The sequence below is a fragment of the Cervus elaphus genome, chromosome 14 (genome assembly GCF_910594005.1).
Source record: "Cervus elaphus chromosome 14, mCerEla1.1, whole genome shotgun sequence".
Lineage (NCBI taxonomy): Eukaryota > Metazoa > Chordata > Mammalia > Artiodactyla > Cervidae > Cervus > Cervus elaphus.
In genome coordinates, this window is record NC_057828.1 from 80,671,492 (window position 1) to 80,699,069 (window position 27,578).

General features: G+C 47.7%; 1 protein-coding gene across 2 annotated transcripts in view; it reads left to right on the top strand.

Moving 5' to 3' along the window:
• KDM5B (lysine demethylase 5B) overlaps window positions 1-23,082 on the top strand; it is a 70,253-nt gene extending 47,171 nt beyond the window's left edge. The window contains exons 13-28 of one of the 2 annotated variants that reach the window (XR_006344843.1): window positions 1,638-1,757; window positions 2,598-2,792; window positions 5,387-5,568; window positions 5,703-5,827; window positions 6,736-6,886; window positions 7,004-7,118; window positions 7,544-7,899; window positions 8,892-9,030; window positions 11,224-11,403; window positions 12,047-12,205; window positions 16,827-17,312; window positions 18,619-18,730; window positions 19,365-19,519; window positions 20,617-20,937; window positions 21,379-22,723; window positions 22,809-23,082. Coding sequence is in view for 1 of the 2 variants with exons in the window: in XM_043923135.1 (XP_043779070.1) it covers window positions 1,638-1,757; window positions 2,598-2,792; window positions 5,387-5,568; window positions 5,703-5,827; window positions 6,736-6,886; window positions 7,004-7,118; window positions 7,544-7,899; window positions 8,892-9,030; window positions 11,224-11,403; window positions 12,047-12,205; window positions 16,827-17,312; window positions 18,619-18,730; window positions 19,365-19,519; window positions 20,617-20,937; window positions 21,379-21,516 (2,934 nt within the window). In the remaining variant the exon portion in view is untranslated. Of the gene's footprint in view, window positions 1-1,637; window positions 1,758-2,597; window positions 2,793-5,386; window positions 5,569-5,702; window positions 5,828-6,735; window positions 6,887-7,003; window positions 7,119-7,543; window positions 7,900-8,891; window positions 9,031-11,223; window positions 11,404-12,046; window positions 12,206-16,826; window positions 17,313-18,618; window positions 18,731-19,364; window positions 19,520-20,616; window positions 20,938-21,378 lie in introns of both variants that reach the window. The other variant, XM_043923135.1, reaches the window with a different exon arrangement.
• Window positions 23,083-27,578: the final 4,496 nt, after the last annotated feature.

Genomic DNA, 27,578 nt, shown 5'->3' on the forward strand with positions numbered 1-27,578 from the left:
AAAATAGCAAAGCAAAAACCTTAGAAAATAAGTCTTGTTAGTATAAATTAGTTACTGTATTACTAACCACTTCAGTATTCTTGAGCTTCCCTTGTAGCTCAGCTGGTAAAGAATCTGCCTGCAATGCGGGAGACCTGGGTTCAATCCCTGGGTTGGGAAGATCCCCTGGAGAAGGGAAAGGCTGCCTACTCCAGTATTCTAGCCTAGAGAACTCCATGGACTGTCCATAGGGTCACAAAGAGTCAGACATGACTGAGTGACTTTTCACTTTCACTGTGGAAATGGCTAGGTTCTGTTATAAATTAGATCTAAACTTGTGTGTCTGAATCCTTCATATGCTATTCCTACTTTAGAAAATAATTTATCAAATATACATGACCTTGATTTTGAATGATGAACTGAAATGGTGACTTCCTGGTGGATCTTAAACACTCTCACTACCACCCCTAATAGAAAATTTAAAGAAGAACAACAACAAAAATTTTTTTTAAATTTATTTCAAGGTCTTGAGCTTGGATTTCAGGGTTCCCACTCTAGACTGAAAGGTGCTGTATGCTTTTTCCTCTGAGGTTTCTGTACAAAGTGACACTTTTGTTTACTGGCTTCCTTTCAGTGGAAACTCGGAAGACATTTTGGGAGGCCAGATTGAAATGTATAAAGTTGGAGAATCCATCTTAGTCAGCTCAAGCCAGTGTAAATGATACATTGCAGTGTTCAGTGGAGTTCTTGGTCACATGATCTCCACTTTATGCTTCTGCGTTCACAAGCTAGTAATGGGGCGGATGGAGAAGGCTTTTCTTTGAAGGATCATCACATATTCACGGGCCAAAGCTTAGAAAACAAGGACCAGTAGCCATCGAAACACCACCATCACCTTATTGTTGGCATTTTCCGTGTTGATTTCCCCACCCCACAATGATGGACCTTTCTGATTTGTTTTGCAAAAAAAAAAAAAGCAAAAGTTAGTCACTCAGTCATGTCCGACTCTTTGTGACTCCATGGACTGTAGCCCACCAGGCTCCTCTGTCCATGGAATTCTCCAGGCAAGAATGCTAGAGTGGGTTGTCGTTTTCTTCTCCAGGGGATCTTCCCAACCCAGGGATCAAACGCATGTCTCTCCTGTGTCTCCTGCATTGGCAGGCAGATTTTTTACCACTCTGCCACCTGGGAAGCCCCTGATGTTATTATTACATAATAATTGGTTCAGCGTGAGGATTTTGTGCCTAGAACAGTGTTGGTGTGTTTTGGGTGAGAACAGTTGGAAAAGAGGAATTGTTGGTGGGGGTTAAGTTTGAGGCCTGAATCGGGAAGAGTTCTGTATGGAACGAGATCCCTGAAATATAGTGGAATTTCTTTAATGGGTGGTAGGAGATCCTCTGTTGGTATGATAGTATTTAGAAAAGTGTGTCCTGATCCTGGATATAGCCAAATTGTTGTGGTGTAAGCTGTTTTCTCTTGAGATACGTACACACCTGGAAGTATGAGTAACCACTCCATCTTGTGGCAGAAACAAGCATCTCTAGGTAATACCCGCCACACTTGTTTGCCTGCCATTTCTGGAAAATCATCTGATACTCTGTGTCCAGAGTGTCTTTCATGAGAATGTCACTGAAAACCTCCAATTTTTGTCTCCTTAGGTTTACCGAACTAATCAGTGTGCTGGGGAGTTTGTGATCACGTTTCCAAGAGCCTACCACAGCGGTTTCAATCAAGGTTTCAATTTTGCTGAGGCCGTTAACTTCTGCACTGTTGATTGGGTGTGTAATTATGACCTAGTGAGCCTTTTGACCTGTATTGTTTTTCCTGCAGAAGTGGTATATACTCTCTAGTTGCTTAAACTAGTTGCTGCTGAGACGGCAGGTCCTCTGGTTGTGTACCTTCCAGCAGGAGAAGGCACTAGCCCACAGTGTGAACCCAGGACCTAGTGAAGAGTCTGTTGAGTTATGTTTTGGTTGAAGCTCATATCTCATTGCAAACTAACAACAAACATTTCCAGTCTGAAGACTGTACACTGACTTAAATTATCCAAACACAGTAATTTTTAATGACATTTGATTTTAGATGTAAATTGAATTTTTTTGTATTAGTATTAATACTTTTCATTTACTTAAAAAGAGCTGTCTAGTTTTAAGTGGGTGTGGTGTTAAAGCTAATAAATTGTAACCTTGTGTCAGTACTTTTTAATAAAAACAATACTACTTCCTACACCTCTAATTATTTTCTGTACAGTAGTAATAGTTTTTAGAGCATTTTTGTTCCCTGAAGTAGGTTAACCACACCAGTTTCACTCAGTTGCTTCGGGAAATGTGAAGATTCATATTTCTGATTAGATTCTACATTGCTGTAGACAGTAATGCATCAGTAATACGTTGGGTTTTTAAACCCTGTTATAATTAAGGTCCCCAATAGCCAGATCTTTGAGATGCAAAGATTTTAAGAGGTCCGAGACTTCTTTGAGTCTAGTTGTAGGGTTGATGTATAATACGGGTGATAACCCGGGATGTGACATTTGTTCCTTTGGTAGTAAAGGTCAGGGTCTTTGGAAGCAGGGAGGTGTCTGCTTCCGTGTGTCACGTGTTTCCCGTCTCTTGGCACAGCTGCCTTTAGGCCGACAGTGTGTGGAGCATTACCGCCTGCTCCACCGCTACTGTGTGTTTTCCCACGACGAGATGATTTGCAAGATGGCTTCCAAGGCGGACGTCCTAGACGTTGTAGTGGCCTCAACTGTTCAGAAAGACATGGCCATCATGATTGAGGATGAGAAGGCGCTCAGGGAAACTGTTCGCAGATTGGTAAGGTTTCTGGAGCTCCCAGCTGAATGTCATTGGGTATTACTTAGTAAAGTCCTTACACACAGGACCATTCTGATAGATACATAATAATGCCTCGTCATGCTTTTAATTCCCATTTCTCTCGTGGCCGATGATACAGGACCCTTTGTCTCATTCACTGCCTGCATGCGTGTCCCTTGGTGCAGCGTCTGCTCACTTTGTCTTGCTGTGCCCCTTCTTATGGGTTTGTTATGAGATTTCTCTTTATTCTGATCAGATAAGTGTTCTGCAAATATTTTCTTGCTTAGTGATTTCTCTTTCCATTTTCTTAGCGGTGTCTTTCAAAGAACAGAAGTTTTTCATTTTGAGGAGGAAATTCAGTTTATCATGTCTTTTTTGTTGTTTGTTTGATTTTAATGAATCTTTTTTGGTGTGTCCTTCCTAAGAAATCTTTGCCTAACCTAAGTCAGAAGCCTTTCCGAATGTGTAGACATCTAGAATTGCTAGTTTTAGGTTTTACATTTAAGTCTTTAATCCTCTTAAGTAATTTTTGTTTATGACAAGTTGTGGTTGAGATCATTGTTTTTGCATATGACTAATTGTTCTAGCACCATTTCTTGAAAAGACTCTCCTTTTCCCATGACTTGCCCTGGCACCTTTGTGGAAAATTGACAGGTGTGGAGGTACTTCTGCGCTCTGTTCTAGTCTGTTAGCTGTGCTTTTATCCTCTTGCCAATGCCTTAAGGTCTTGATTACTATACTTTTCTATTAAGTCTTGAAGTAATCTGAATCCTCCAGCTTTGCTCCTTTTAAACATTGTTTGGCCTGTTTCAGTTCCTTTGCTTTTCCATATAAAGTTTAGAGAATCAGCCTACTGATTCTGCCAGAATGCCTGTTGGCATTTAGATTGGAACTGCATTAAATTCATGGAGAGTTTGGGTGAGAATTGATCTTTTAACAATACTGAGTCTTCTAATCCATGGACATAGTATATCCCCTCATTTATTTAGGTCTTCTTTTTTTTCTTGGCTATGCTAGAAAGGCTGGGCATGTGGGATCCTATTTCCCTGACCAGGAATCATCCCTGTGCCCCTTGCAGTGAAAGTGGGGAGTCTTACCCACTGGACCACCGGGGAAGGTCCCTATTGAGGTCTTCTTGATTTCTTTCATTCGTATTTTGTAGCTTATAGCACACAGATTTTACATGTATTTTCTTGGGTCTATAATTAGGTACTTCATGTTTTGGGCACTGTTAGAAATAATACTTCAGAGTTTTTTCCAATTGTTTATTGCTGGTATTTTAAAATACAGTTGATTTTCAAATATTCTATCCTGACTGCTTGCCGAACTCAATAGTTCTTATAGCTTTTTTGTAGATTCTTTGGGGACAGTCATATCCACAAATAGTCATATTGATTTATTTTTTAATGTACCTCTTTAGCATGTTGGCTCCCTGAGCCCACTGTGAATCAACAACCGCTCGCTCGCCTTCCCCTGATGTTGTACTGTTCGGGAAACAGTGCCCAGAGGGTTTGAGTGTCTTACCAAGGTCTTCCATCAATAGTGGTAGCTTGTTTTTGCAACTTGGAGAACTCATAATTTTTTTTCCAGATGTGGAAATTTACAAATTAAAATTAAGTGGACTAATATGATTTATTCTCAACCAGAATTCATAGAGTTCATCCTTAATCTTACTTTAAACAAAAATTTTACGACATATCCATAACAAAGTCCTTTTTAACGATCGGTTTCAGGTTAGATCCAAAATTCATTTATTAGGTTTTTCCTAACTTTTCTGATGAGCAGGATGTGAAATGGTCCAGAGATTGAAATACAGAATGAAAGACTAAAACAAAGGAGCTGGCTGGTTTATAAACATGACTTGATCAGACTCTGCATTGTCAGGCTTAGGTTGGACACAGTTCCAGATAAGGAGAAAAAGTGGTACAAGTTCAATTTTTCCGGAACAAAAGATACATCCTAGGAGGGCTTGTCGTCAGGTGGTACACATTACAGTAGAGACATACTGGCTCAAGACCTCATTTTTCTTGACACTTCGTTATGAGATGCTTTATTTTGCCTTCAGTCTCTGTGTCACAGATTGTTGAATCTTTTCTAGGAGCCAAACAGACCACTCATTGGCTTCCCATCCACAATTCCTGCATGATAGTCTTCTCTACTTGCCCCATCTTCTTTCCTTTTATTTATGTCTGTTATTTTATGGATTCTCTGAAGCCCTGTATGGCGTTTCCTCTGCAGTAGAATGTATTTACATTTCTTTGCTCTTACATATACCCAAAATATGGGCAAGGCCAATTTTGAGTAGAAGCAGCAGCTAATCTCAGTAGTTTCATAAGCCTGTGAATAGCTGTTCTCATATTCAGATCAATATAGCCAAACATAAGGACCTACCGTGTCCAGAAGAGAATGTCCCACACAAGTGAAGTAGGTTAACTTGCCCACATTTACTGGGTCCACACATTTTTAATCATGCACTCTGTTTTGGTAAGGTTCTCTCTTTCTCGTTTTTTTAAAGCTCAACTACTGCATGTTTCTCTTGGGAGCTGGTGGGTTGTATTATCCTTTGGCGATCTCTAAAGTACACTTTATTTTAGGGAGTAATTGATTCAGAAAGAATGGATTTTGAACTGTTGCCAGATGATGAGCGTCAGTGTGTAAAATGCAAAACCACATGCTTCATGTCTGCCATCTCCTGCTGTTGTAAACCTGGCCTGCTTGTTTGCCTGCATCACGTAAAGGAATTATGTTCCTGTCCTCCTTATAAATATAAACTGAGGTGAGTAGGAAGAATGATTTTTCTCTCTGTGGAAAACAATGAATGTCTAATTTAGGCTTTGTGACATTGACTATGACATCTGATTTCCCTCAGACCCACATATCTCAAAGCTAAGCCTGCTCTTCTGTTTCCAGGTATAGATACACTCTGGATGACCTCTACCCCATGATGAATGCACTGAAGCTTCGAGCAGAATCTTACAACGAATGGGCCTTGAATGTGAATGAAGCTCTGGAGGCTAAGATTAATAAGAAGAAAAGTATGTGGTGTATAGGAAGTGTGATTTGGTGATTGACACATTGGGATTGATTGTAATACAGTCAGCAAGAAGCGATCCGCGAACATTACTTTAAGCAGCCTGATTTAGCTCATCTGTCCAGCCAGGCTTAGAGCAGCTTTAGGACAGGTTTTAAAGCCAAGAGTGAATGAGGCAAATGTCCATACATCGAAGTGAAGTCTTAATATAGGAATTCTGCAAGATTGTATTTTTAACAAAGGCAATATTATTACAAAACATAGTAACTCTTACACGTCTGTCTCAGAAACAAAAGTATTTCACATTTTATATGGAACCTTAGTAAAGGTTTCTGTTTGTCTTTTTTTTTAAACTAGAGTTCATGACACAAACAGCATATCCTTAAGAGTCACTGAAGTGTTTATTACTTTTTAGCTCTAGTCAAAGTCTCTGTCCTCGTTATTTCCTTTGAAAATCAGTGCTTCCCTTCGCATCTCTTCTCTCAGAGTGGTTTCATTTGCTTTCCTTTCTGTAGCTCAGCAGGTGACTCTGCCCTCTCCTGTTCCAGGGCGCATGCAAGTTCAGTCTATAAGCCTCTGGTTCCCTGCCAGCTACAGAGTTAGATAGATGCGGGAGGAAAATGTGGTTCCAGCCACAGGAAGATCTGCATGTGCTCTGTTTTGACAAGTCAGGTGTTCTTTGTTTCTTAAACTTTTCCACATTAAAGGGCGGCTCTAGGCACTTTATAAAGCCCGCCCATCTCAGGGCATTTCCCCACCCCCGCCAAAAAAAAAATCAAATTTATTAAAGAGGGAGAGCATTGCAAATATCCATAGATAACAACTGATAAACTCAAACCTCCCCTTCTGTATTTCATACCAGAACTTCATATATATTGATCACAGAAAAGGTGATCTTTTCTTTATTTCTAGGCCTTGTCAGCTTTAAGGCTTTGATTGAAGAATCTGAGATGAAGAAATTTCCAGACAATGATCTTCTACGTCACCTCCGCTTAGTCACGCAGGACGCGGAGAAGTGCGCCTCTGTCGCCCAGCAGCTGCTTAATGGCAAGAGGCAGACGAGGTGGGCTCTGTGCACACCCGGTCTGGGTGTGGACTCCTGGGGAGTCTGCTGTGGCTGGAGTCTGGGGTGCTGGCACCCCTGTCCTCATGCCACCTCCGTGGGCCTTTGTCTCTCTAGGTACCGATCTGGCGGAGGGAAATCCCACAACCAGCTGACGGTGACTGAGCTCCGGCAGTTTGTGGCCCAGCTGCACGCGCTCCCCTGCGTCCTCAGTCAGACGCCGCTGCTGAAGGTGCCCGGAAGGGGGCTGCCCCCTCCTGTCTGTGGTCATCCTGTAGTTTGTGAATAAGCTCAGTTGATATGATGAAGTCCTGTTCTTGAGTGGTTAATTTGTACATCTATTTGCAAATGTGTTTAATAGCAGCTTGAGTGGTACATGTTTATAAAGAGATTGTAACAGGCCTGCAGTGGAGAGACAGTTGGAAATTTTTACCTTGAAAGTGACCACCAGCTACTCCTCACAGCTGCCATAAGTCTGTCTTAGAGTCACTTGTTTTAACTGTCAGTTGGCTTATGCATTGTCATGTTTATGTGTATTGTTGTTAGAATCAAGTGAGGTGGCAGAGGGTCATGTTGAATATGCATTGAAGATTCTAAGTTTGCAAGAAGCCAGTTGCTGAAATTAGTGTTTTGATGCAACAACCTGTGTTTTTTTAGGATCTCTTGAATCGTGTAGAAGATTTCCAACAGCATAGCCAGAAACTGCTCTCTGAGGAGATGCCCAGCGCTGCTGAGCTGCAGGACTTGCTGGATGTCAGCTTTGAATTTGATGTTGAGCTCCCCCAGCTTGCTGAGATGCGTGTCCGGCTGGAGCAGGCCCATTGGCTGGAAGAGGTGCAGCAGGCTTGCCTGGACCCTAGCTCCCTCACCTTAGATGATATGAGACGTCTCATAGACCTGGGGGTGGGCCTGGCCCCATATTCAGCCGTGGAGAAGGCTATGGCGCGGCTTCAGGAACTGCTCACAGTATCAGAGCACTGGGATGACAAAGCCAAGAGTCTCCTCAAGGCCAGGTAAATGAGCACGGCCACACCTCCCCCTGGGGAGGGCTTGTGCTTAGTCCATCCTGGAGCCCAGGGCACAGGCATTAGGATGTGATCCAGGCACAGCAGCTGAGCTGTGCGTGTAGAAGTTTAGCTGAGGTGTTTGGAACTGCTTTGGAACTTGGGCAGAAGGAGATTAATTTTTCTTGATTTACTGATTGTGAAATGAATGGTTCAAATGGACACGCATTTTCTAGAATTGGTTTAATGAAATTTCCCTGGATCTCGATGGGAACATCTTTGAGGGAAAAAAACATTTATAAATAAGTGGAACTGTTTAAACCCACAGTTAATGAAAGAGATCCCAAGGAGTCTTAGAGAAACCTCTGAGCATCGCAGTGTGCAATGTCTTTAAAACGATGACAGTGCTGTAATTCCTACCATTAGTGCTGTTGCCTCATGACCTTGTCTGAACTTGAGGACGTGTTGGACTCGGGCTGACCATCTGAGGGGAGAAGATGGTTCCTCTTCGTCTTGCTTTCTGTCTAACAGATCTTTACTGTTGCAACTGACAGCATAAAGTACAAGGGATAGCTAGGTTCTGGACATTATTGTTTAATCCTGAAATATTGTTCAATCCTGGTCATTGAGCAGAGGACACAAAAGATTTGGGTTCTGTGCTTTGTTGTGTTGATATCCTGGAGATTTTTACTTATCTCAGTGGAGCTGTATGAGTCTGTATGGAGCTGTATGAGTGTTTCTAGTTTAACATGGAATAAATTATCCCTAAGCTACCTTTTGCAAACAAGTTTATGGTTATTCCATTGTCAAATCAGAACTGAATAGAACTGAGTTATTTGCCTTACTTAGTCTTATGTAGATAATTTGATATCTTGTAGTTACTTGCCATTTCAAAAAGTTTATTTGCAATTGTGAATTTCCTTTGAAGTGGTTTTTCTAACTTCTCTGATAAGTAAGCCACGAGTTGCACAGAGGCTGAGTACTGTTTCTCTGCTGTCTAGGCCTCGGCATTCACTGAGCAGCCTCGCTGCTGTGGTGAAGGAGATCGAGGAGATCCCCGCACACCTGCCCAACGGTGCGGCGCTGAAAGACTCTGTGCAGAGAGCCAGAGACTGGCTTCAGGAAGTGGAGGCCCTGCAGGTAGGTTTCCAGAGTCCACGTGTCAGCGCCTCTGTGAGGAGCGGGGATGGGACGCCGGCAGAGGGGCGTGTGCTGGGTTTCACTGCCCGGGGCCTGTGTTTGGGTTGACCGAGTGACTGATTTCTCTTTAGCCCTGTATAGATGCACTTGCCCACCCCGCCTGTTGTCCTCACTAGTTGGCTTAATATGTAAGGCTTAGGTAATTTCACTGACCTTTTCTGGGAGCTTGGGAGCCTCCCATAACAGTCTTAACTAATTGGTTGGGGTTGAAGAGAAAGGGCTAAAAATGAAGTTGTGGGAGAAATACAGTTGCTAATCTTTGACCAGTATGGCTGTCTTCTCGATGGCTTACCAATTGCTTGGAGTCTCGATAATGAAGGGTAGGCGATTGAGTGAGTAGTGAAGTGTGATTCCATGGCCAAACTGGGCAGTGAGGTCCGGGACTTCTACCGTACAAGTAGTGACTTAAAAGTGCTGCTCCGTTCCTGCAGAGGAAGTGAGGCTTAGCATATTCTGGAGTGACTCTCCAGAGAATCAGCGCAAAGTATCTGTGGCTCTGTGCTAGATGGTGTACTTACTGAGACTTCACCTATAAGTTAAAATAGGATATTAAATTTCGTGTGTAGCATTATTAAGGTATAGACAGAATATACCTTAATAATGTACCTTAATCTGGTGTGCTGCAGTCCATGGGATCACAAAGAGTCAGACAGGACCGAGGGACTGAACAACAACAGTAAAGACAAAATGCCTTCTCTGTTTTTCTCTGTTTTTAGTTGGGTGACTTCATGTGAAAAGTGGTTGCTGGGGGTGTTTTCCTTTTTCTCTGTTATCATCATAAAGCAGCAGGTCTTGTGGTCCTACTGAGAAAAAAAAGATCTTTGAATTACTTCATGGGCTAGGTTTTTAAATTTTTATATCGTTGAGTCTCAAGTTCTGTTTTGTTGAAGCCATCAAACTCTAGGAACAAAATATCATCTGGTTTTCTGTAGTGGTGATAATGAGAAATGCCAAATAGGACAGCTTAGCCAGGTGTTTTCAATGAAACGTCTAGACAGCTATTCTGAGTAATAGAGAAGAAAAGATACATTGTTTGATAAATATTACATAAGGAGTGACTCCAGCCAGCCAGAGAAAAAAACATGGGAAGTGTTTGCTGTGTACATAAACTTCCCCAGTGAGATTATTGATGCAGGTTCTTGTCTGTCATTGTTGGAACCATCGTGATTGTAGCCTTGGTCCCTGCTTTCACTCTTGGTTGCTAGCAGCCAGAAAAGGAGGTGGTGGCAGTAGGCAGGAGAGGGGAGCGTATGAAATCAGAGGAAAGGACACGTTTCTAGGTGGGTTTGGTTCCCTTCCCATGTTTTAATGTATGTGCTACTTAGTACTGTGTTTGCAACAAAGTCTGTCAATAAGGACAAAAAGCAAGTTTTGCTTCATTCCTGAAATAATAGCTTGGCCTTGAATCATGTATTTCAGGATTAGCAGAGAGATGTCACCAACAACAGGGGGACCTCTGTGTTTAGTGGATTGTTTATTTTAAAATGTCACGCAGTTGTCTGCTTTACACACAGGGAATGCTCTGTATGTTTCAGAGTGTGGTCCCAGTACAGCCACAGCAGCACCTGGGAAGTTTTAGGAATGCAAATTCACATGGACCCTTCCCTAATGAACTGAATCAGAAATCTGGGGGTGGGGCCCAGGAAGTTTTTAAAACAAGCTTCTCAGATGGTTCTTAATAATAAAATTCGAGAGCCAGTGTTCTTTCTCAACTCATTTTAGTTTTCCTGAATAATCTATTAATTCATTTTTGGTGAATGGAGTAAAACAGTGCTTGACTGCTTTTCGTTCTCTAAGTCAGTATGGAAGTCCTTTGAGTTACTACAGATTTACATTTCTGTTGAATTTTTCTCAAACCAATCAAAGGAACCAAAGTGATAGATGAATTGAGAGAGGGTATAAACAGTCTGAACAAAAGGATGGCAGCGTATGCCGAGTCCACCGTTGTGTCTGTGGCTCCAGCACGAACCAGGCTCTTGTTGACTGAGTGGGGTCCCCCAGGGGCCTCACGGTCACCACCGCCAGCTGGCCGGCAGGTTTGGTCGGCATCACTCAGGAGTTCAGTATGTTCAGATCATGGGGGGCTGCTTTTCCCACTTCCACAGAAGTGTTCTTTTTCCTTTGATTCTCTAGGCTGGAGGACGCGTGCCCGTGTTGGACGCGCTGGTGGAGCTCGTCACGCGGGGCCGGTGTATCCCCGTGCATCTACACTCGCTGCCGAGACTAGAGTCCCTCGTAGCTGAGGTTCACGTTTGGAAAGAATGTGCTGCTAATACATTCCTGACTAAGAACTCGTCCTATTCTCTCCTAGAGGTAAGTTTGCACTCAGCCCACCTTGGGGCCTTGCGGCCCCTCACCTACTAAACACACAGCCCTTTCCTTAAGGGAGGGGCAACACTGACTGATCTATGCTCTAGGAGTTATTTTCTCAGGGGAGCCAGGGAGATTCTTCTGAATTTCACTGGAAACTTAGACAAATCTTTGAATGTTTTCTGCATATGTTTGGGGATAGCATTCACTAAGGAAGAAATATTCCTCTTTGAAGTTCCTTGGTCTGTTAAAATTGAACATTTAACCTTGGCCATGCTTTACCACTTGGATTTGCCAAGCTTCATAAAAGATCTCCACCTCTCAACATGCTTATAGTTAACACTTTTGTAGTTTCCTTAAGCTGTTGCGGGTCACACGTTATGACTGGAATCATTGCATTTTACTTTTCTTCTTTTTACTTACTATTTGATTGAATCTGCATCAAAAGTCTGTCTTTTTGTGAGATTTCCTTCACCCTTGCTTCCTTCCTTTGTAGAGTAGGATTTCTGGGATCAGGGTGGCATGTTATGCAGAAAATATAAAGAAATTCACGTCCTTCCCACTGCTTAGACTTTAATTTGGGAACTTCATAATGCTTTGTCTTAGCCCAGATAAATCACAATGGTTGTGCTTCGTTCCACATCAGGTGCTGTGTCCTCGATGTGATATTGGCCTTTTGGGATTAAAGAGGAAGCAGAGAAAGTTAAAGGAGCCCTTGCCAAGTGGCAAGAAGAAGAGTCCCCGTGTAGAGAGTCTGAGCGACCTGGAGAGAACGCTGATGGAGAGCAGAGAGACTGCTTCAGCTGTGCGTGCTGCAGCTCCTCTTTTCTCAGGGGGGAGGGCCATTTCTAGCTCTTCCTTCTTTACTGGGTATATTGGGAAGGCAAGTAGGAGAATAACTTCCAGAGTATTCCGTTTTACCAAAGCGACTTTAGGAAAACTGTCATTTGTAAAAGTTTTGAATGGAAGGTGCCTGCGAGGCCTCCCAGACTCAGAAACACCTCCCAAGCCTGTAGCTTGGTCCAGGGCTAACAGGTGACCTGCAGTGCCAGCTTACTGTTAAGTTTACAACAGGACACACACTGGAAAGGGTACTGGGTGCTCCTGTGTCTGATCTCCTCTTAGCGTAAGCACTGTGGATCCAAAGATGGTGTCATCTTCAAGGAGATGAAGCAGTATTGAGCTAATGTTCGGTGAGCACAGGATCAGATCAAAGGAAGAGAGCTATGGGATCTGGATGCTTGAGAAATTTTCCAAGTTGGTGTAATTGACCTGTAGTATTGGTCTCAGGTGTGCGGGTCAGTGATTCAGGATATGTATATATTACCCAGTGATCCCTGTGAGTCTGGTTAATAGCCATCACCACACAGGTTTGTTTTTTTTTTTCTTGTGATGAGAACTTTTAACATCTACTCTCGTAGCAACTTTCAAAACTATAACACAGTATCAATGACTATCTGGAGTAGAAAATGGCAACACACTGCAGTATTCTTGCCTGGAAAATTCCATGGACAGAGGAGTCTGGCCAGCTATAGTCCATGATGTTGCAAAGAGCTGGACACGGCTGATAGATTCCCCAGAGAAGAGAGCACAGTTTCTTTTTGTATTAATGACTATAGTCACCATGCTGTATGTCACATCTCCAGGATTTATTTTTACCTTTTGATCTCCCGCACCCATCTCCCAGACCAGTTACCTCTGGGAACTGCCCATCAGTTCTCTTGTGTCTGTCAGTCCAGTTAAGTCGCTTAGTCGTGTCCCATTCTTTGCAACCCCATGGACTGTAGCACACCAGGCCTCCCTGTCCATCACCAACTCCCAGAGCTTGCTCAAACTCATGTCCATTGAGTCGTGTCCATCCAAGCATCTCATCCTCTGTCGTCCCCTTCTCCTCCCGCCTTCAATCTTTCCCAGCATCAGGGTCTTTTCCAGTGAGTCAGCTCTTCGCATCAGGTGGCCAAAGTATTGTCACTTCAGCTTTAGCATCAGTCCTTCCAATGACTATTTAGGACCAATTTCCTTTAGAATTGATTGGTTGGATCTCCTTGCTGTCCAAGGGACTCTGAAGAGTCTTCTTCAACACCATAGTTCAGAAGCATCAATTTTTCCTTGCTCAGCTTTCTTTATAGTCCAACTCTCAGATCCATACATACATCACTACTGGAAAAACCATAGCATTAACGAGACGGACCTTTGTCGGCAGAGTAATGTCTCTGCTTTTTAATATGCTGTCTAGGTTGGTCGTAGGTTTTCTTCCAAGAAGCAAGCATCTTAATTTCATGGCTGCAGTTACCATCTGCAGTGATTTTGGAGCCCAAGAAAATAAATTGTCTCACTGTTTCCATTGTTCCTCATCTATTTGCCATGAAGTGATGGGACCAGATGCCATGATCTTAGTTTTCTGAACGTTGAGTTTTTAAGCCAACTTTTTCACTCTCCTCTTTCACTTTCATCAAGAGGCTCTTTAGTTCTTCTTCACTTTCTGCCATAAGGGTGGTGTCATCTGCATATCTGAGGTTATTGATATTTCTCCTGGCAATCTTGATTCCAGCTTGTGCTTCATCCAGCCCAGCATTTTGCATGATGTACTCTGCATATAAGTTAAATAAGCAGGGTGACAATATACAGCCTTGACGTACTCCTTTTCCTATTTGGAACCAGTCTGTTCTTCCATGTACAATTCTAACTGTTGCTTCGTGACCTGCATACAGATTTCTCAGGAGGCAGGTCAGGTGGTCTGGTATTGCCATCTCTAAGAATTTTCCACAGTTTGTTGTGATCCACACAGTCTTCTGTGGGGTGTCTTTTGGGGTTTTTGTTTTGTTTTGTTTTAGATTTCACATGTAAGTGAGATCATATAGTACTTATTTTTCTCTGACTTATTTCTCTTTTTCTGACTTATTTCACTTGGCATAATGCTAAGAATCCGTGTTCTTCCCAAATGGCAGAATTCTTTTCTTTTTCTGTGGTTGATAATATCCCATTGTTTATACACAACCACATTTTCTGTTATCCATTCACCCACTAAGTGGGTGCACTTAGGTTGTGTCCATGTCTTAGCTGTTGTGAGTAATGCTGCCTTGGACGTGGGAGTACAGATAATCCTTTCAAGTCAGTATTTCTGTTTCCTTTAGATGTACACTCAGAAATGGAATTGCTAGGTCCTGTGGTAGTTCTATTTTAGTTTTTTGACGACCCTTCATATTGGTTTCCACAGCGGCTGCAACAATTCACATTCCCACTCCTAGTGTAGAAGGGGGGTTCCCTTTTCTCCACATCCTTGCTGACACCTGTTATTTCTGGCCTTTTCGATGATAGTCATTTTAACATAGGTATGAGGCAGTGTGGTTTTGATCTGCATTTCCCTGATGGTCAGTGGTGTTAGGCATCTCTTCATGTACCTGTTAGCCATCTGTTTGTCATCTTCTGCACATTTTAATTGGATTTTTGTTTTTGGTAGGGATGATGGTGTTTTTGATGTTGAATTATATGAGTTCTTCATTGACTTGGGGTATTAATCCCCCTGATCAGGTTACAAGTTGCCAATACTTCTCCCATTCTGTAAGTTGTTTTTTCATCTTGATGATGATTTCCTTCCATGTGCAGAAGTCTTATAGGTTGATGAAATCCCTTTTAGGATGGTTTTGAAGGCACAAAGCATTGTCCTTCCCAGAGCAGGAGCATACCTGCTGCTGGACCTGAGCTGAGTGGACTCGTCCTCGGGCCAGGACGCCTTTCCCATCTGACCCTTCCTCACTGCCTGACTGCTCTTTGACATGGGATTTTGCCCTGAGTATCTGTGTTTTGACATGGACTGTCTTTGGCGTATTTGTCCCTTCCTTCAGATTGTAGTCAGGTGTGGCTGCCTGAGCATCATTCTGGTGCTTCCAGGGTGCTGCTTTCCCCTGTTAATGGCTGGGTTTTGTAATGGCACTGTCTGTCTGGAGCTTTGCTTGCCTAGTCTTGCTGATCTGGTCTGTGGACCTCTGCACATTCTCTGTTGATATCTTGGTTCCCACATAACCCACATGTACTGCCTGCACATGGTTTCCATCTACAGAAATGAGAGATTTTCTAAATACAGCAAGCATTTGTTAGGTGGTTTATTCTACATCTTTTTGTTTCTTACCTAAACCATCATTCGTGCATTTTCTCCTCTAATCCAGAAACAGTGGAGCATCAGTCCGGCCTTAGGACTCAGGCTCCTCATCTGGTGACTGGGGGTGGATCCGATCATCGGGAATGGATTAGCTATGACACATTAACATTTTAAGGACTTGGAAATAGAGTTGGGAAAGAAATGGTTCTTGTAGCTTTTAGTTTTTGCTTCTGGTGGGGAATGCTACTTTTAAAAATCTATGCTTCCTCTGTATTTCTCTTCAGTGAAGTATCAGGACTTGTGTTGTCCAGCCATTTGCTGTGAAAGGTCAGTGTGTTACATACCAAGGGAGTAGTGACTTACTCTTACATAGCTAGTGATTTGAATTGGTCCCCCTTAAAGCAGTTCTGCTTCATGGTGATGGGTGAATAAATCTGTATAGCCTGGATTGACTCACGTAGAGGTCTCATGTATGGACAGCTTGTACATACTGGTCAGGAACATGTTCAGTGTCACTTCAGCTTTTTACTCTGAAGCTAATTATGCTTGTGTTGTCAAGTTGCTTTATACAGATTACCTGATCTCGGAAGTGAGACGTGGCTCTTGTTTTAATAGAGAAGAGAATATAGCAAGTATACATGCCACTTCCTGCAGAAAAGCAGCTTGCTTTTGTCTCTGCCCTGATGATCTCATAGCATGTCCCTGTGCATGTGGGTGTGTAAGGGAAGTTTGCTCTGAAGTGTTTCTGATTAACTTCTTCACGAGCGATCCACTTTCATTTTGTACGGTTCATGTGTCTAGTACAGCTATAAGGCCTGTTGTTAAAGGCAGTGATACAGGTTACTATGGCATCTTAGAGACTTTCTCATCTAAAGTACCTTTCTAGAAGATCACAAAAGTTAGTGGAGCTGAAGACAAACCTCAGAAATTTGTACACAGTGAAAAACCTGTATCTTACAAGGGAGGTATATTTCCTAAGAGAGAGATATGCAAAGAAGTTGGGCTTGGAAGAATGGTGCGTGTCAGTTTACTGCTGACAGTGGTTTGCTGAGTGGCAGCCAGAGCGTCTGGTCACATGGCCATGGGGTCGTCGCGGCAGCCCTGTGAGGCGGGCACTGTTCCCGACTCTAGTTTATACCCGTGGACGTCCCACCACAGTGAGTGGAATGTTGTCATCCAAGGTGCCCCCACGGCTTAGTGAGGCAGAACCGGCATCAAACCCAGAGCCTGCCCTGGGGCCCAGTGTTCTTCACCATCACGACCCTTGAGTTTTAGGAGACAGCTGAGGTCTCTGTGCCGTCGTCCTTTATTGTACTCTCCTTTCTAGATGGCCGCCCTCGGGGAAGCGCGCGCACGGGAAATGGAAGCCTTGCAGTCTCTCCGACAGGCCAACGAGGGAAAGCTGCTGTCGCCTGTGCAGGATGTGGAGATGAAAGTCTGCGTGTGTCAGCAGGCCCCCGCGGCCCCCATGATCCAGTGTGAACTCTGCAGGGATGCTTTCCACACCAGCTGTGTGGCGGCCCCCAGCATTCCACAGGGCCCCCGAGTCTGGCTGTGTCCCAGCTGTCGGAGGTCAGAGAAGCCTCCGCTCGAGAAGATTCTGCCCCTGCTGGCCTCCCTCCAGCGCATCCGGGTCCGCCTGCCTGAGGGAGACGCGCTGCGGTATATGATCGAGCGGACCGTGAGCTGGCAGCACAGGGCCCGGCAGCTGCTCTCGTCAGGGCACCTCAAGGCCTTGCAGGGCCGTGCGGGCTCAGGACTGTTGTGTGGCCGGTGGCAGGCCACAGCAGGACAGGTGCCAGAGGCCAGCAAGGTGAGCTGGGACCTTCCTTGCTGGTTTTTAGACCGTGCTCACCTCCATGTCTTCTGTGGCTCTGTGGCGCCACCGTTAGCAGCACCCACTGTCCTGCGAGGGCTCTGCGTACCTGCCGCGTCGTTTGTTTCCTCTGCTCCCGTAGTCGGTCTGTGGAGCAGATTTCACCTGTTCGTACATACATATGATTTCCCCATTTGTGTGTATGAACCTAGATATTTTTAATAGATATACTTAAGTTTGTTTATTTTCGCTTAACTTTTTTTTCCCCCTGCTTTCTATCATACAAGTCACTGAGCAGAAAGGGAAAGTGCCTCCTGAGTCTTGTTGCTTTTTGAGGAAAAATTAAGTTTTGAAGCATCTTATGTATTATGTTGCTTCAGAGGGGAGGCAGTAGGTTTCATACTATCTGTAGTCTTGCTGCCAAAAGCCTGATTCTTGTAACCATCACTTTGGTGGCAGGGGTGGGGTTCTGTCTCCTTCCATAGAAGATAAAAAAGTACAGTCAGGAATTTAGGGTTTAGTCTTTTTATAAGGTCTACCTGATGACTTCCAAATGTCGTAGACTCTATAGCAGAATCACTGTGCCTCCCTGGTGCTGTACCAGCAGAGGCCTGTGATTCGCAAGGGCCGAGTGAGATGCAGGTCAGACATATGGACAGAGGGTCGGTTCTGCTGTATTTGTTATCTTTCTTTTTTTTTTCATTTATTTCCAGCTTCTGAAATATAGTGCCTGGCACTTAGCAAATTGTGTGTTTTTGCCTCATAGTTGAGTTGTGGCTATTCGGACAAGCTAGCGTACATTGGAGACAGTTGTGTTCCTTACACATGATGTGCTGGGAGTTTCCTTGTGTTAATAAAGAGGAAAGACACAACTGCTATTTGCTCATTTGTGGTCCAAGGACTGTTTGTTCTAGCCCCTTTGATAAGCTCTGAAGAAGGTAGGGACATGAATGTGAGTGCTGTCCGTCAGCTCCTCAGTTGGTTTACCCAAAGGGGTACATGTCTGTGTCAGGCAGATTAAAATCTGCCCCAGGAATTCAAGAGACTGTGTGATCTGTTTCCATGCAGAGAAAGTGACTTATTCCCCAGTATTGCTCTTCACCTCTGAAGTCAGTCCAGGCACAGCCAGGAAGGCCAGAGGCTTGGTGAGCAGGAGTTGGCTTGGCCAGATGCCAGAGGCTTTCAGTTTGGGAAAATCGAGTCCTCTGCTATATGCTGCCTGATAACACAAGCTACTTCTGTTAGGCTGGTGGTGGTCTTAGTCCTAGAAGAGCCTTACTGTGAGATGTTTTCCTTCCGTCAGATATCTCAGCCTCCTGGCCCCACGTCCTTCTCCCTGCCTGACGACTGGGACAACAGAACCTCCTGTTTACATTCTCCTTTCTCCACTGGTCGGAGCTGTATCCCCCTCCATGGTCTGTATTGATTATCATCATCATGATCATTGTTGTTATTTTGAGGGCTTGAATAGTAACAAGTGATATTGCAGTAGTTTTTTGTTGTAGATAATCCAGAACCGTTAAAAAAATGACTTTATTCTTACATGTGGGATATGTGTTACTGTGTACTTGAAAGGTGGGAGGAGAATCCTATTTAGAGGCTTGTAGGTGCAAAAGAAACAGAACGGAAAGGTTTACATCCACTGCTCGCAGGGAGGACTGGGTTCATCCCATGTCAGCTGTTCGTTAAACGGCAAGTGACGTGGTTAGATGCTCAGTCACAGGTTCATTTGTTGCTTCATTACTTAGGAGACTTGAGGGGGCTCTTCGAGACCCTGCTTCTCTTCTGTCCCTCCTGAGAGCAACTCTCCCCCAGGACTTCTGCCTGGAGCCCTGGCCCATGCAGAATGCCCGGCCCTGTGATAGCTGTCCAGGCAGAGGTGTCTCTCCTGCCTCAGTGGTAGACTCAGTCTCACTTGGGCCTGTTAGGCTGTGGCTCTGGGCACATGAAGTGGCTTCACTTGATGTGGGGAGGGTGGCAGTCGGGTGGGCGGTCCTCCTTTGCTCCCGTCACAAGGACTGTCCCCGTGGTCCACTCTGGTCTTGACAGGTATCAGCCCAGAAGTGAGTGAGCTGCTGATGGAGGCCCAGCTGCTCCAGGTGTCCCTTCCTGAAATTCAGGAGCTCTACCAGACGCTACTCGCCAAGCCGAGCCCTGTGCAGCAGGCTGACCACAGCCCTCCAGTGAGGCCCGGCAGTGAGAAGGTGGGCACTGGGGTCTGGTGTCTCCCCTGCTTAGCAGCACAGGGACGAGACGCTGTCTTTGATCCAGGAAAGGATGCAGACCATCTACCCCACAGCCTTGTTCTGACAGCTGGATGCTGATCACAACCTGGATGCTGATACCAGTTTTTAAACCACTGTGAAAAGTTTTTCTTTTTCATAAGGTGCTTCTCATCTTTCCATGTGGTAATAGCTAGAAACAGGATTATTCTTGTGTAAGAGAAATCCTGTTAGATGAAAATGTAATTATAGCGGGAAAGGTGTCATTCTTGAAGCCAGCATGTAACAGATGCTTTCACTGTTCTAAACTGATCCTGACAGCTGTTGTTAGGACCAGGTGACTAGACCGAGAGGGCCCGCTTCTGTTGTATTTCGTTCTTCGTGGCTGCACCACAGGATCTTAACCCCCTGACCGGGACTCAGAGCTGTGCCCCCTTAAGTAGAAGTGGGGGGTCCTAACCACTGGCGCTCCAGGGAAGTCCCAAGGGTGCCCGTTTCAAGTGCTAACTTACTTAAAAGTGCTAAGGTCCTGTTTCCCAGCAGCATAAGATGCTGCTGCTTCTACATCTTGTTAACAAAATCGCTAACCCCTGAAGATATAGTCCGAGGAGGAAGACAGCATAAGGGTAGACACTGGCATTTAGGATTGATTTTTATCGTTGCAATGCCAAATAGTGTAGCACATTACCAACTGTGTTCAGTTAAAAGCGCCTTTTTTCTCTAAAGGGCGGAGATGTCCTTTACAAAGGACGGTATTGGCCTGGTTTCTTAGCCATCTGTGGGTCACCACCTCCCAAGAAGCTCTATGGACGTCAGGCACTTGCTCGTGTGTTTGGCATCTCCCCCCTCCCGGCACTGCTGGGCTGATGTGAGACAGTTCACGTTGGTGACATTTTTGTTCTCCAGTATTTGATAGGCTGAACGGCGAAGTCCAGTGGTCCTGTAGCGGGGCCAGGGAGCGGGGACAGCCTGTCCGGGTTTCAGTGGGGCACGCCTGTTTCTCGTGCCTGCGGGTGTTGACACGGCAGCTTTAGTGAGAGGCAAACTGTGCTAAACTGGGCTTGCCGTCTTCCACCCAGAGCGACGGCTGCCGAGGGAAGCGAGATGGAGCCAGCGGCCTCGAGAGCAAGCTGAAAAGACGCCTGGAAAAAGAAGGCCTCTCCAGTGAGCGGTGGGATCGAATCACCAAAATGCGGGCCCCCAAAAAGAAGAGAATCAAGCTGAGCCACCCCAAGGACACGGACAGTCTCAAGTTAGAGAGAGAGTGTAGCTATGAGTCGGCCCCCTCTGCCGACACGCAGTCCCTGCCCTCAGACTCGTCCTCCTCGGAGCAGGAGGACTCTGAGGATGAGGACGCCATCTGCCCGGCCGTGAGCTGCCTGCAGCCAGAAGGAGACGAGGTCAGTGAGGTTTGGGCCGTGGAGGACGTGCGTTCCCTTAACTCAGAGCCCTGTGAGCGCCAGCTCGCCCGGCCGGGTCTCTCTCCTGCTTACCTGCCTTGAGCCCGCCCGAGTGGATTGCTCAGCCTGCCCATGGGGTCTCCGCTCTTTCAGCGCGCCTGGGTCTCCTCCCTTTTCCTGAAGAAGCTCTTCTCTGCCCTTTCCTTTCTGCTCCTCCGGCTCTCGCCGCCCGGCGCTCAGAAGGTGGGGGGGTGCTGCCGTCGTGCCCTTTGCTTACTGGTCACGGGGCGGCCTGCCCTCGCCCGTGCAGCCACCGCGTGGAGAACAGCTCAGACTGCTCGCCTGGGCTGCCGTGCTGGAGGTCCCGTGAGGGGCAGTGGCTGCCCCGGCCGCCGGGCCGGTTCTCCCCTGAAAACCCATCTCCCTGCTCTCTGTAACCAGGTGGACTGGGTCCAGTGTGATGGCAGCTGCAGTCGGTGGTTCCATCAGGTCTGTGTTGGTGTCTCTCCCGAGACGGCCGAGGAGGAGGACTACGTGTGTGCGCGCTGTGCGGAGACGGACGCGCCGGGCCGGAGATAAGACCCGCAGAGCCCCCTCAGTCAGGACTTGGCCCGGGGACTCCCAGTTTCTCAGCAAAGCTGCAGGACTGGCGTTCAAACCAGCCTGTAAACGGTGCTATTTCTATTCCTTATGGGATCATTTTTCCAGAACTCTTTGAAAAAAAGAAAAAAAAAAAAAAGACAAAATTTTTTGACACTTTTTGTATTTTTTTCCTTAAGAGCTGTTTGTGGTTGTTGAGATTTGAAACGCTGACTGTTTTTGCAGGGGTTCCCACCAGTTTGGAAGGATTGGCGCTTGCACCTTTTCATGTACAGCATTAAAATCTTACCTCTTCCTGGGGTTTACCGGCTGAGTCCAACTCGGTTTCAGTGCCCAGAAGGGCCCAGTAAATCCTCATTTGAGGAATTTCTCTCTCGTTTACTCTGTTACCATATTGGGGAGCTTAAGTTTTTCACTTTTGAGGTTTTTGTTTGTTTTCTTTATCCACTTTTGTTTTTCCTGGTAGACTAGGTTTATTTATCTAAGCAATAACTTCCATGTTGGTTTCAGTGGCTGGAATTAAAACCAAACAAACTTGCAAACAGTGTGTTGGTGCTTTAGCATCTGGCGGATGTCAGAACACAGACGTCTGGCTTCTGGTGTCACTGGTGAACTGGTGACAGAGAAGAGGCTGCCCCCTAAGCACCTGTCACAGCTGTTGTGGCTCCCCACCCCCCACCCCCCGCCTGTTCATCTGGAAGCTTGTATCAAGTGTTGCGGTTTATATTGTGGAATAAATCCTTGGTCCTAACGTAACCCTACCTGCTGGTTATTCAGAGCCATCAGCCTACAGCTGCTTCTGCTCCTCCCTGTGGGCCGTGAAGAACCTGAGGGGGGGCTTGCTTTGGCCTCTGCCCAGCCAGGCTACAGTAGCAGCTGGTGGTGGCCTGTGAATGTTAGGGAATTCTCCTGTATCCTGCTCTGTCTGGTGGGCCACATGCCTCCAGTCCCCACTGACAAAGACCCCTCTTTCCTCCCGTCTTCACGCACCAGAACCTGTCTTGAAAGCCATGCTGTTTTTAAATAAGCTTTCTCAGAATGTTGGCAAATCATTCCAATCCTCAGATGAGCCCTCCTTGGGGGAATGATGTCTTCATTATATTTGAATTGACAGGAAGTTGGTTTCGGGTTAGGACCTCAGAAGGCAGAGTCAGGAGAGTGCATCCTCACGGAGGCCCAGGAGAAGGTGGGTTCGGGGAGCACTCGTGAGCAGCCAGGCTCCCCTCCCACTTGCCTTCCTGTCTCTGACTCGCTGCTGTTCCCGATCGTAGGTGGCTCCCAACGTTTGCACACCTTTTCTTCTCAGAGGACCCTGTTCTGCAGTGGAGAAGACATTCTGGTGAACAGACTCTGGCTTGCTTTTCCTGTCCGGTTACTAATACCTGCTTTCCCTACATTCTATAGCCATAAACCCAAAGATGGGTAGAAACAGCGGTCTTTAATCAAACAACAAAAACAGCAACAGCAGTCTGTGATGTAGCAGAGATTTACATGTGTACTACTCCCTTTTATGCAATTCAGATAATTAAATCTCTTTAAGAATGACTCTGAAGCGTCTGCAGTTTTCCCAGAGTTGTCGTCATATTTCTCCTTATCTTATGGGTTTGTGGGGGCAGTGGAGGAGACTGTCCAGAGTATGGCCTGGAGTTGGTAGTTTGGGCCCTTTTTTTTAAAAATTCACATGTAGTTGATTTACAGTGTTGGGCCAGTCTGCTGGCCTTGGCCTTTTTAAGCGTCCAGATCCTTAGAGCCTCTGGCGTCGGGGCAGGATGCTGACTGCCCCAGTTCCACAGAGAGAGGAAGCTGAAAGGCTGCTCTGCTCCTGGGACAGAGCCTTGCCTGTGAAGAGCTGCTCTGCCCCTCAGGGATGGGGGAGGCTGGAGCGTATGTGAACCACCCCTCTCCAGGTGAGACCACTGACCTCTTATATACGATGGTACTGAAGTTGAGGGGTGTGTCGGGTACAGCTGTCCGCTGCTGGTGAAGAACCGGGCCTGCTGTGTCTCTCGCTGTCCTCACACTGCCTCCTGCCTGCATGGCGGTGTGATGTGAAAATAGAGACCTCCCGGTGCAACCGCGACACTGGCGGTCGTGTGTGAGCTCTGAGGCTGCAAAGGCGGTCTCGGGTCTACAGCCACATGAGGAAGGGAAGGGCCGAGTGAGACTGGCGTCTCAGCCAGGAGGGCCTGTGGGCGAAGAACCTCGTGCGCCACCTCATCTGCGACTGTTTCTGTTTGTCCTTCCAGCATACGCTGGGGTTGCTCACTGTGCACGGTGGGCGCACCTGTGTGTGGACCATCCTGGAGGAAGGCAGGGATTTGGGCGCTCTGTGATGAAGGTCCACCTCATTCCAGCTCCCTGGGAGTAGGGACTTGTTCACCCTGAGTGAACCCAAAGCCAGAGATGCCACCTGTGCTTGGGGTCGATAGAAGCCTGCTTCTTTGTGCCTGTGAGCGCTCGTAACAGGAGGCAGAGGCGTTGGTGGGATTTGGGGGGTTTTGGCAGAAGTGTGATGTGTGATGCACTTAGTTTGCTATCACATCCACCAGAAAAAGGACCACGACCTTTGGGTGCCTGGACGGGGGTGAGCCTGTGAAGAGAGTGGGTGCCTCCTGGAGGGGGTGAAGCCTGGCTTCTCTCTACCTCTGGTTGGACTCTTGTCACAGGCTCCTGCCTCTCCTTTGTCTCGCTGTGATCTTGATGGGTAACCCGGCACTCTGCTGACGCCCACTTGCGGCTTGAATCCGCCTTGGTTGGAGCTTAGTGCCCATGGGTGGTGCTCCCGGCTGAGTCCTTTCTGGGTTCCCCAGAGATGGGCCTCAGGTAGCTCTGCTGTGACAGGAGCCAGAGCGCACAGCAAGGGTTTCAAGCCCGAGCCCGTTGCTGTTGTCACTGTGCCAGGCGGCGGCGGGCACTGGCCCGTGTTAGAGCGGCCTGTCCCCAGTGTAAAGATGGAGACGGCAGTCCCTTCCGCTGGACTCGACCTGTTGGGAAGAAGAGCTGAAGAGGGAGCTGAGGAGCCCAGAGCCTCGCCCTGAGCACCAGGGGGATGGCTCCCACTTTCTATCCTCCCATCCAGCATGTGGCTCCTGAGAGCCCCTCTCTGCTTCTCAGGGCAGTGCCTGAGAAGCGGCCTGGACAAGACCTCGTGTGAAGTGACACCGCCATAAATCCAGTTCCAAAACAGATGAGTCCATGTGTATGTGTACATCTCACTTCTTCCAAACTGATGCGTACTCTGCCATGCTTCAAGACTGCTTACACAGGTCCCTCTTCACCTTCCTGCCAGGTGGGGGGGAACCTTCGGATGGTGACCCAGCCCCCTCTCCTGTCTCGGGCTACTTGTACTGGGAGGAAGGGCGGCCCCGTGCTCTTATTTTCAGGACTCACCGAGCCGGATGGAGGAATGGGATTGCAAGGTCGTGGGCCTGGTTCAGGTGAGTAGAGGCCAGAGGACTATTCTGTTTTCCTCGAACTGGAACACGGGAAAGTTAAGAGTGGCTTTTCCCAGGGAACATGGTTACTTGCTCTATGGAAAATAAATGCCCAAGACACCGTCTGCCTAGAAGCAAATGTAGTCGAGTGTTGGGAACGTGGTGGGGCTTCAGGCGGTGGCTCTTCCTGCCTGTGATCCCAGCAGGAACACAAAGGAGGAGGCCCCTCGTGCATAGGCCAAGGATGGGGGTTGGATAGTTTTATCAGAAAGTCAGCGGGTGAAACCTAAGCCTTGTGTTCATCCACTTAAGAGACTGAAACAGGAAATCACAGCTTGGGGGCAAGGGCTTTTCTCCACAGTGATCGCCATGCATTACCTACAATTTGCAGTTTGGGCTTCCATGAAAATGGATAAAGAATTTAGACGTGTGAAGGAATTTGACTTTCAGAATTCAAATACTTTTTCTCCAATCTTCTGTTAAGTTTCAGCCATACCAAATTTAACAGCAACTTTATAAGCAGTTCTGTCTAGTTTTTATAAAAGCAACTCTTTACACTCATTGGTTTATATAATTAAAACATAATGACAGACTTTCCTGGTGGTACAGTGGATAAGAATCTGCCTGCCAGTGAGGGCACGCGAGTTAAGTCCCGGGACTGGGAACATTCCAGGTGCCTCAGAGCAACTAAACCTGTGTGCCTCAACTACGGAGCCCCACACCCAGAGCTGTGGCCACAGCCAAGAGTTCCCCGCTGACTACAAGGAGACGAGGTCTGCGCGCAGTAAGCAGGGCCCAGCACAGCCAGAAATGCAAATCGTCTAAAAATCGTGACTACAGCAGACTCGGGGACAGCCAGGAACAGGCGAGACCAGAGGGGGCCCACCGCAGGCCCCAAGAGTCAGGGCTGGAGAGCCTGCGTGGCGAGCTGCGTGCTCTGCCCTGGTCAGCCTGTGTGAGACTAGGCTCCCGGGACCCGCCAGTGGCCGAGGCTGGTGTTCTGAGAGCGGGTGGTGTACGTCCCAGCTCGTGTGAGAGAGCTGCCACCAGCTTCAGGTGGGGTGGGCCTCCTGGGCCTGTGCCTGCTCTAAGCGAGAGCTCTGAGCACGGGCCTCGGGCTGGGCAGCCCACTGCGTCCCTCTGCCCCCCGCCCCAGTGGGGGGCACGACCTCGCTCCCAGCATCGATGGGACACGTGCCCTGTGGCCCTGGTGGTGCGGGGCTCCACATGCCTCTGCGGGTGCCCGCAAGGCCAGGGTCTGCTGGGCACAGACCTCCCAGCTTTGTCACGCTCGAGACGGTCTAGTTGACCTTGCGGTGGACACAGGTGGCGGCTTGTTTCCTGCGCCCCCCCAAGTTTCCAAGAAACTTCCAGGAGCAGGAGTGAGCAACTCTGAGGGGTCTTCTTCCTGCATCAAAGAGGGGCAGGGTCCAGAAAGCAAAGCACAGGCCGCTCGGCAGGAACGAGGCGGCGCGCCTGGGAACCGAGCGCTGGGCCAGCAAGGCCCTGGCCGCTGCCCGAGATGCCCAACACCACACGGCCTGCGCCCGGTGCTGGTGGGGCTGGCCCGGAGAAAGACCAATAAGAGCTTCGTCAGCTTCCCCAGCTTCAGTCTTTGGAAGATGGGAAGAGCAGGATTAGGGATCAAGGCCTCCAGCAGAGGTCTGCACTGCTGACGGGGACCCTCCCCGCAGCTTCCTTCCCCCGGAGCCCCTCCTAGACTGCCCCCTGGAAGCAGCGTTGGAGTCTGCCTTGCTCAGGAGCCAGACGCAGCCAGGCCCTCCTGCTGTGCTGGCCCACGCAGTGCTCCGTGGCCACCGGGCGCCGTTCCTGGGCTTCTCTGGCCCCAGGAGCTGTCTCTGTGGGTGTGGGGCCTTCACCCTTAGCTTCAGAGCTTGAAATTGGAAGCAGGCATGTGTCAGTCGCGGGGGGAGCCTGCAGGTTCCTCCCTGCGAAGGCTGTGCCCCCAGCCTGGCCCTGTCCCGGGTGACCGCAGCCTGGTGGCTGATGTGGTCGCTGAGCCTGCAGGGCTGTTGGTGGGCGGCAGGGGGCAGCAGGGGGCTGGCGCTGGGCCACATTCCTGCCAGGTCCCTGAGCCCGGCCTCCCCGACGCCGCGCACCTGCAGCCTGGGGCCCCTTAGGGATTCCGCTCTGTTCAGGGCAGACTCAGCCATGGACTTAAGGTGAGGCACTCAGGCCTTCTACCCACGCTGCCGGTGGCCCTGATTCTGGGCTCTGTGCAAGGCTAGTAGGTTTGGGGCGTACAGAACTCGGACGCAGCCCCCGAGAAGCTGAGTCCAGGGCAGAGGGGCCTGTGGAAACAGGTCTCTGGGACTCTTTGGTCTCGTGGGCTTCACAACTGGTGGAGTCAGGAGAGCCGCCCTTGGATTCTGTCACCCCACACTGACTGTGACTGCTGAGGGGGAGGCCGGGCCCACTCACCTCCCCCAGCCCCGCCCCCCCCCCCCCCGCCCCCCGCCCCTACCTCAGAGCCCTGACTGCAAGTTGTCCTGGGGCGGGGCTCCTCTGAGCAGGGACAGGCCTTGCCTCCAAGGGGGACCCTCGGGTACAGACCCTGCTGTGAGTGGAGGAGACATCTTTGAGGAC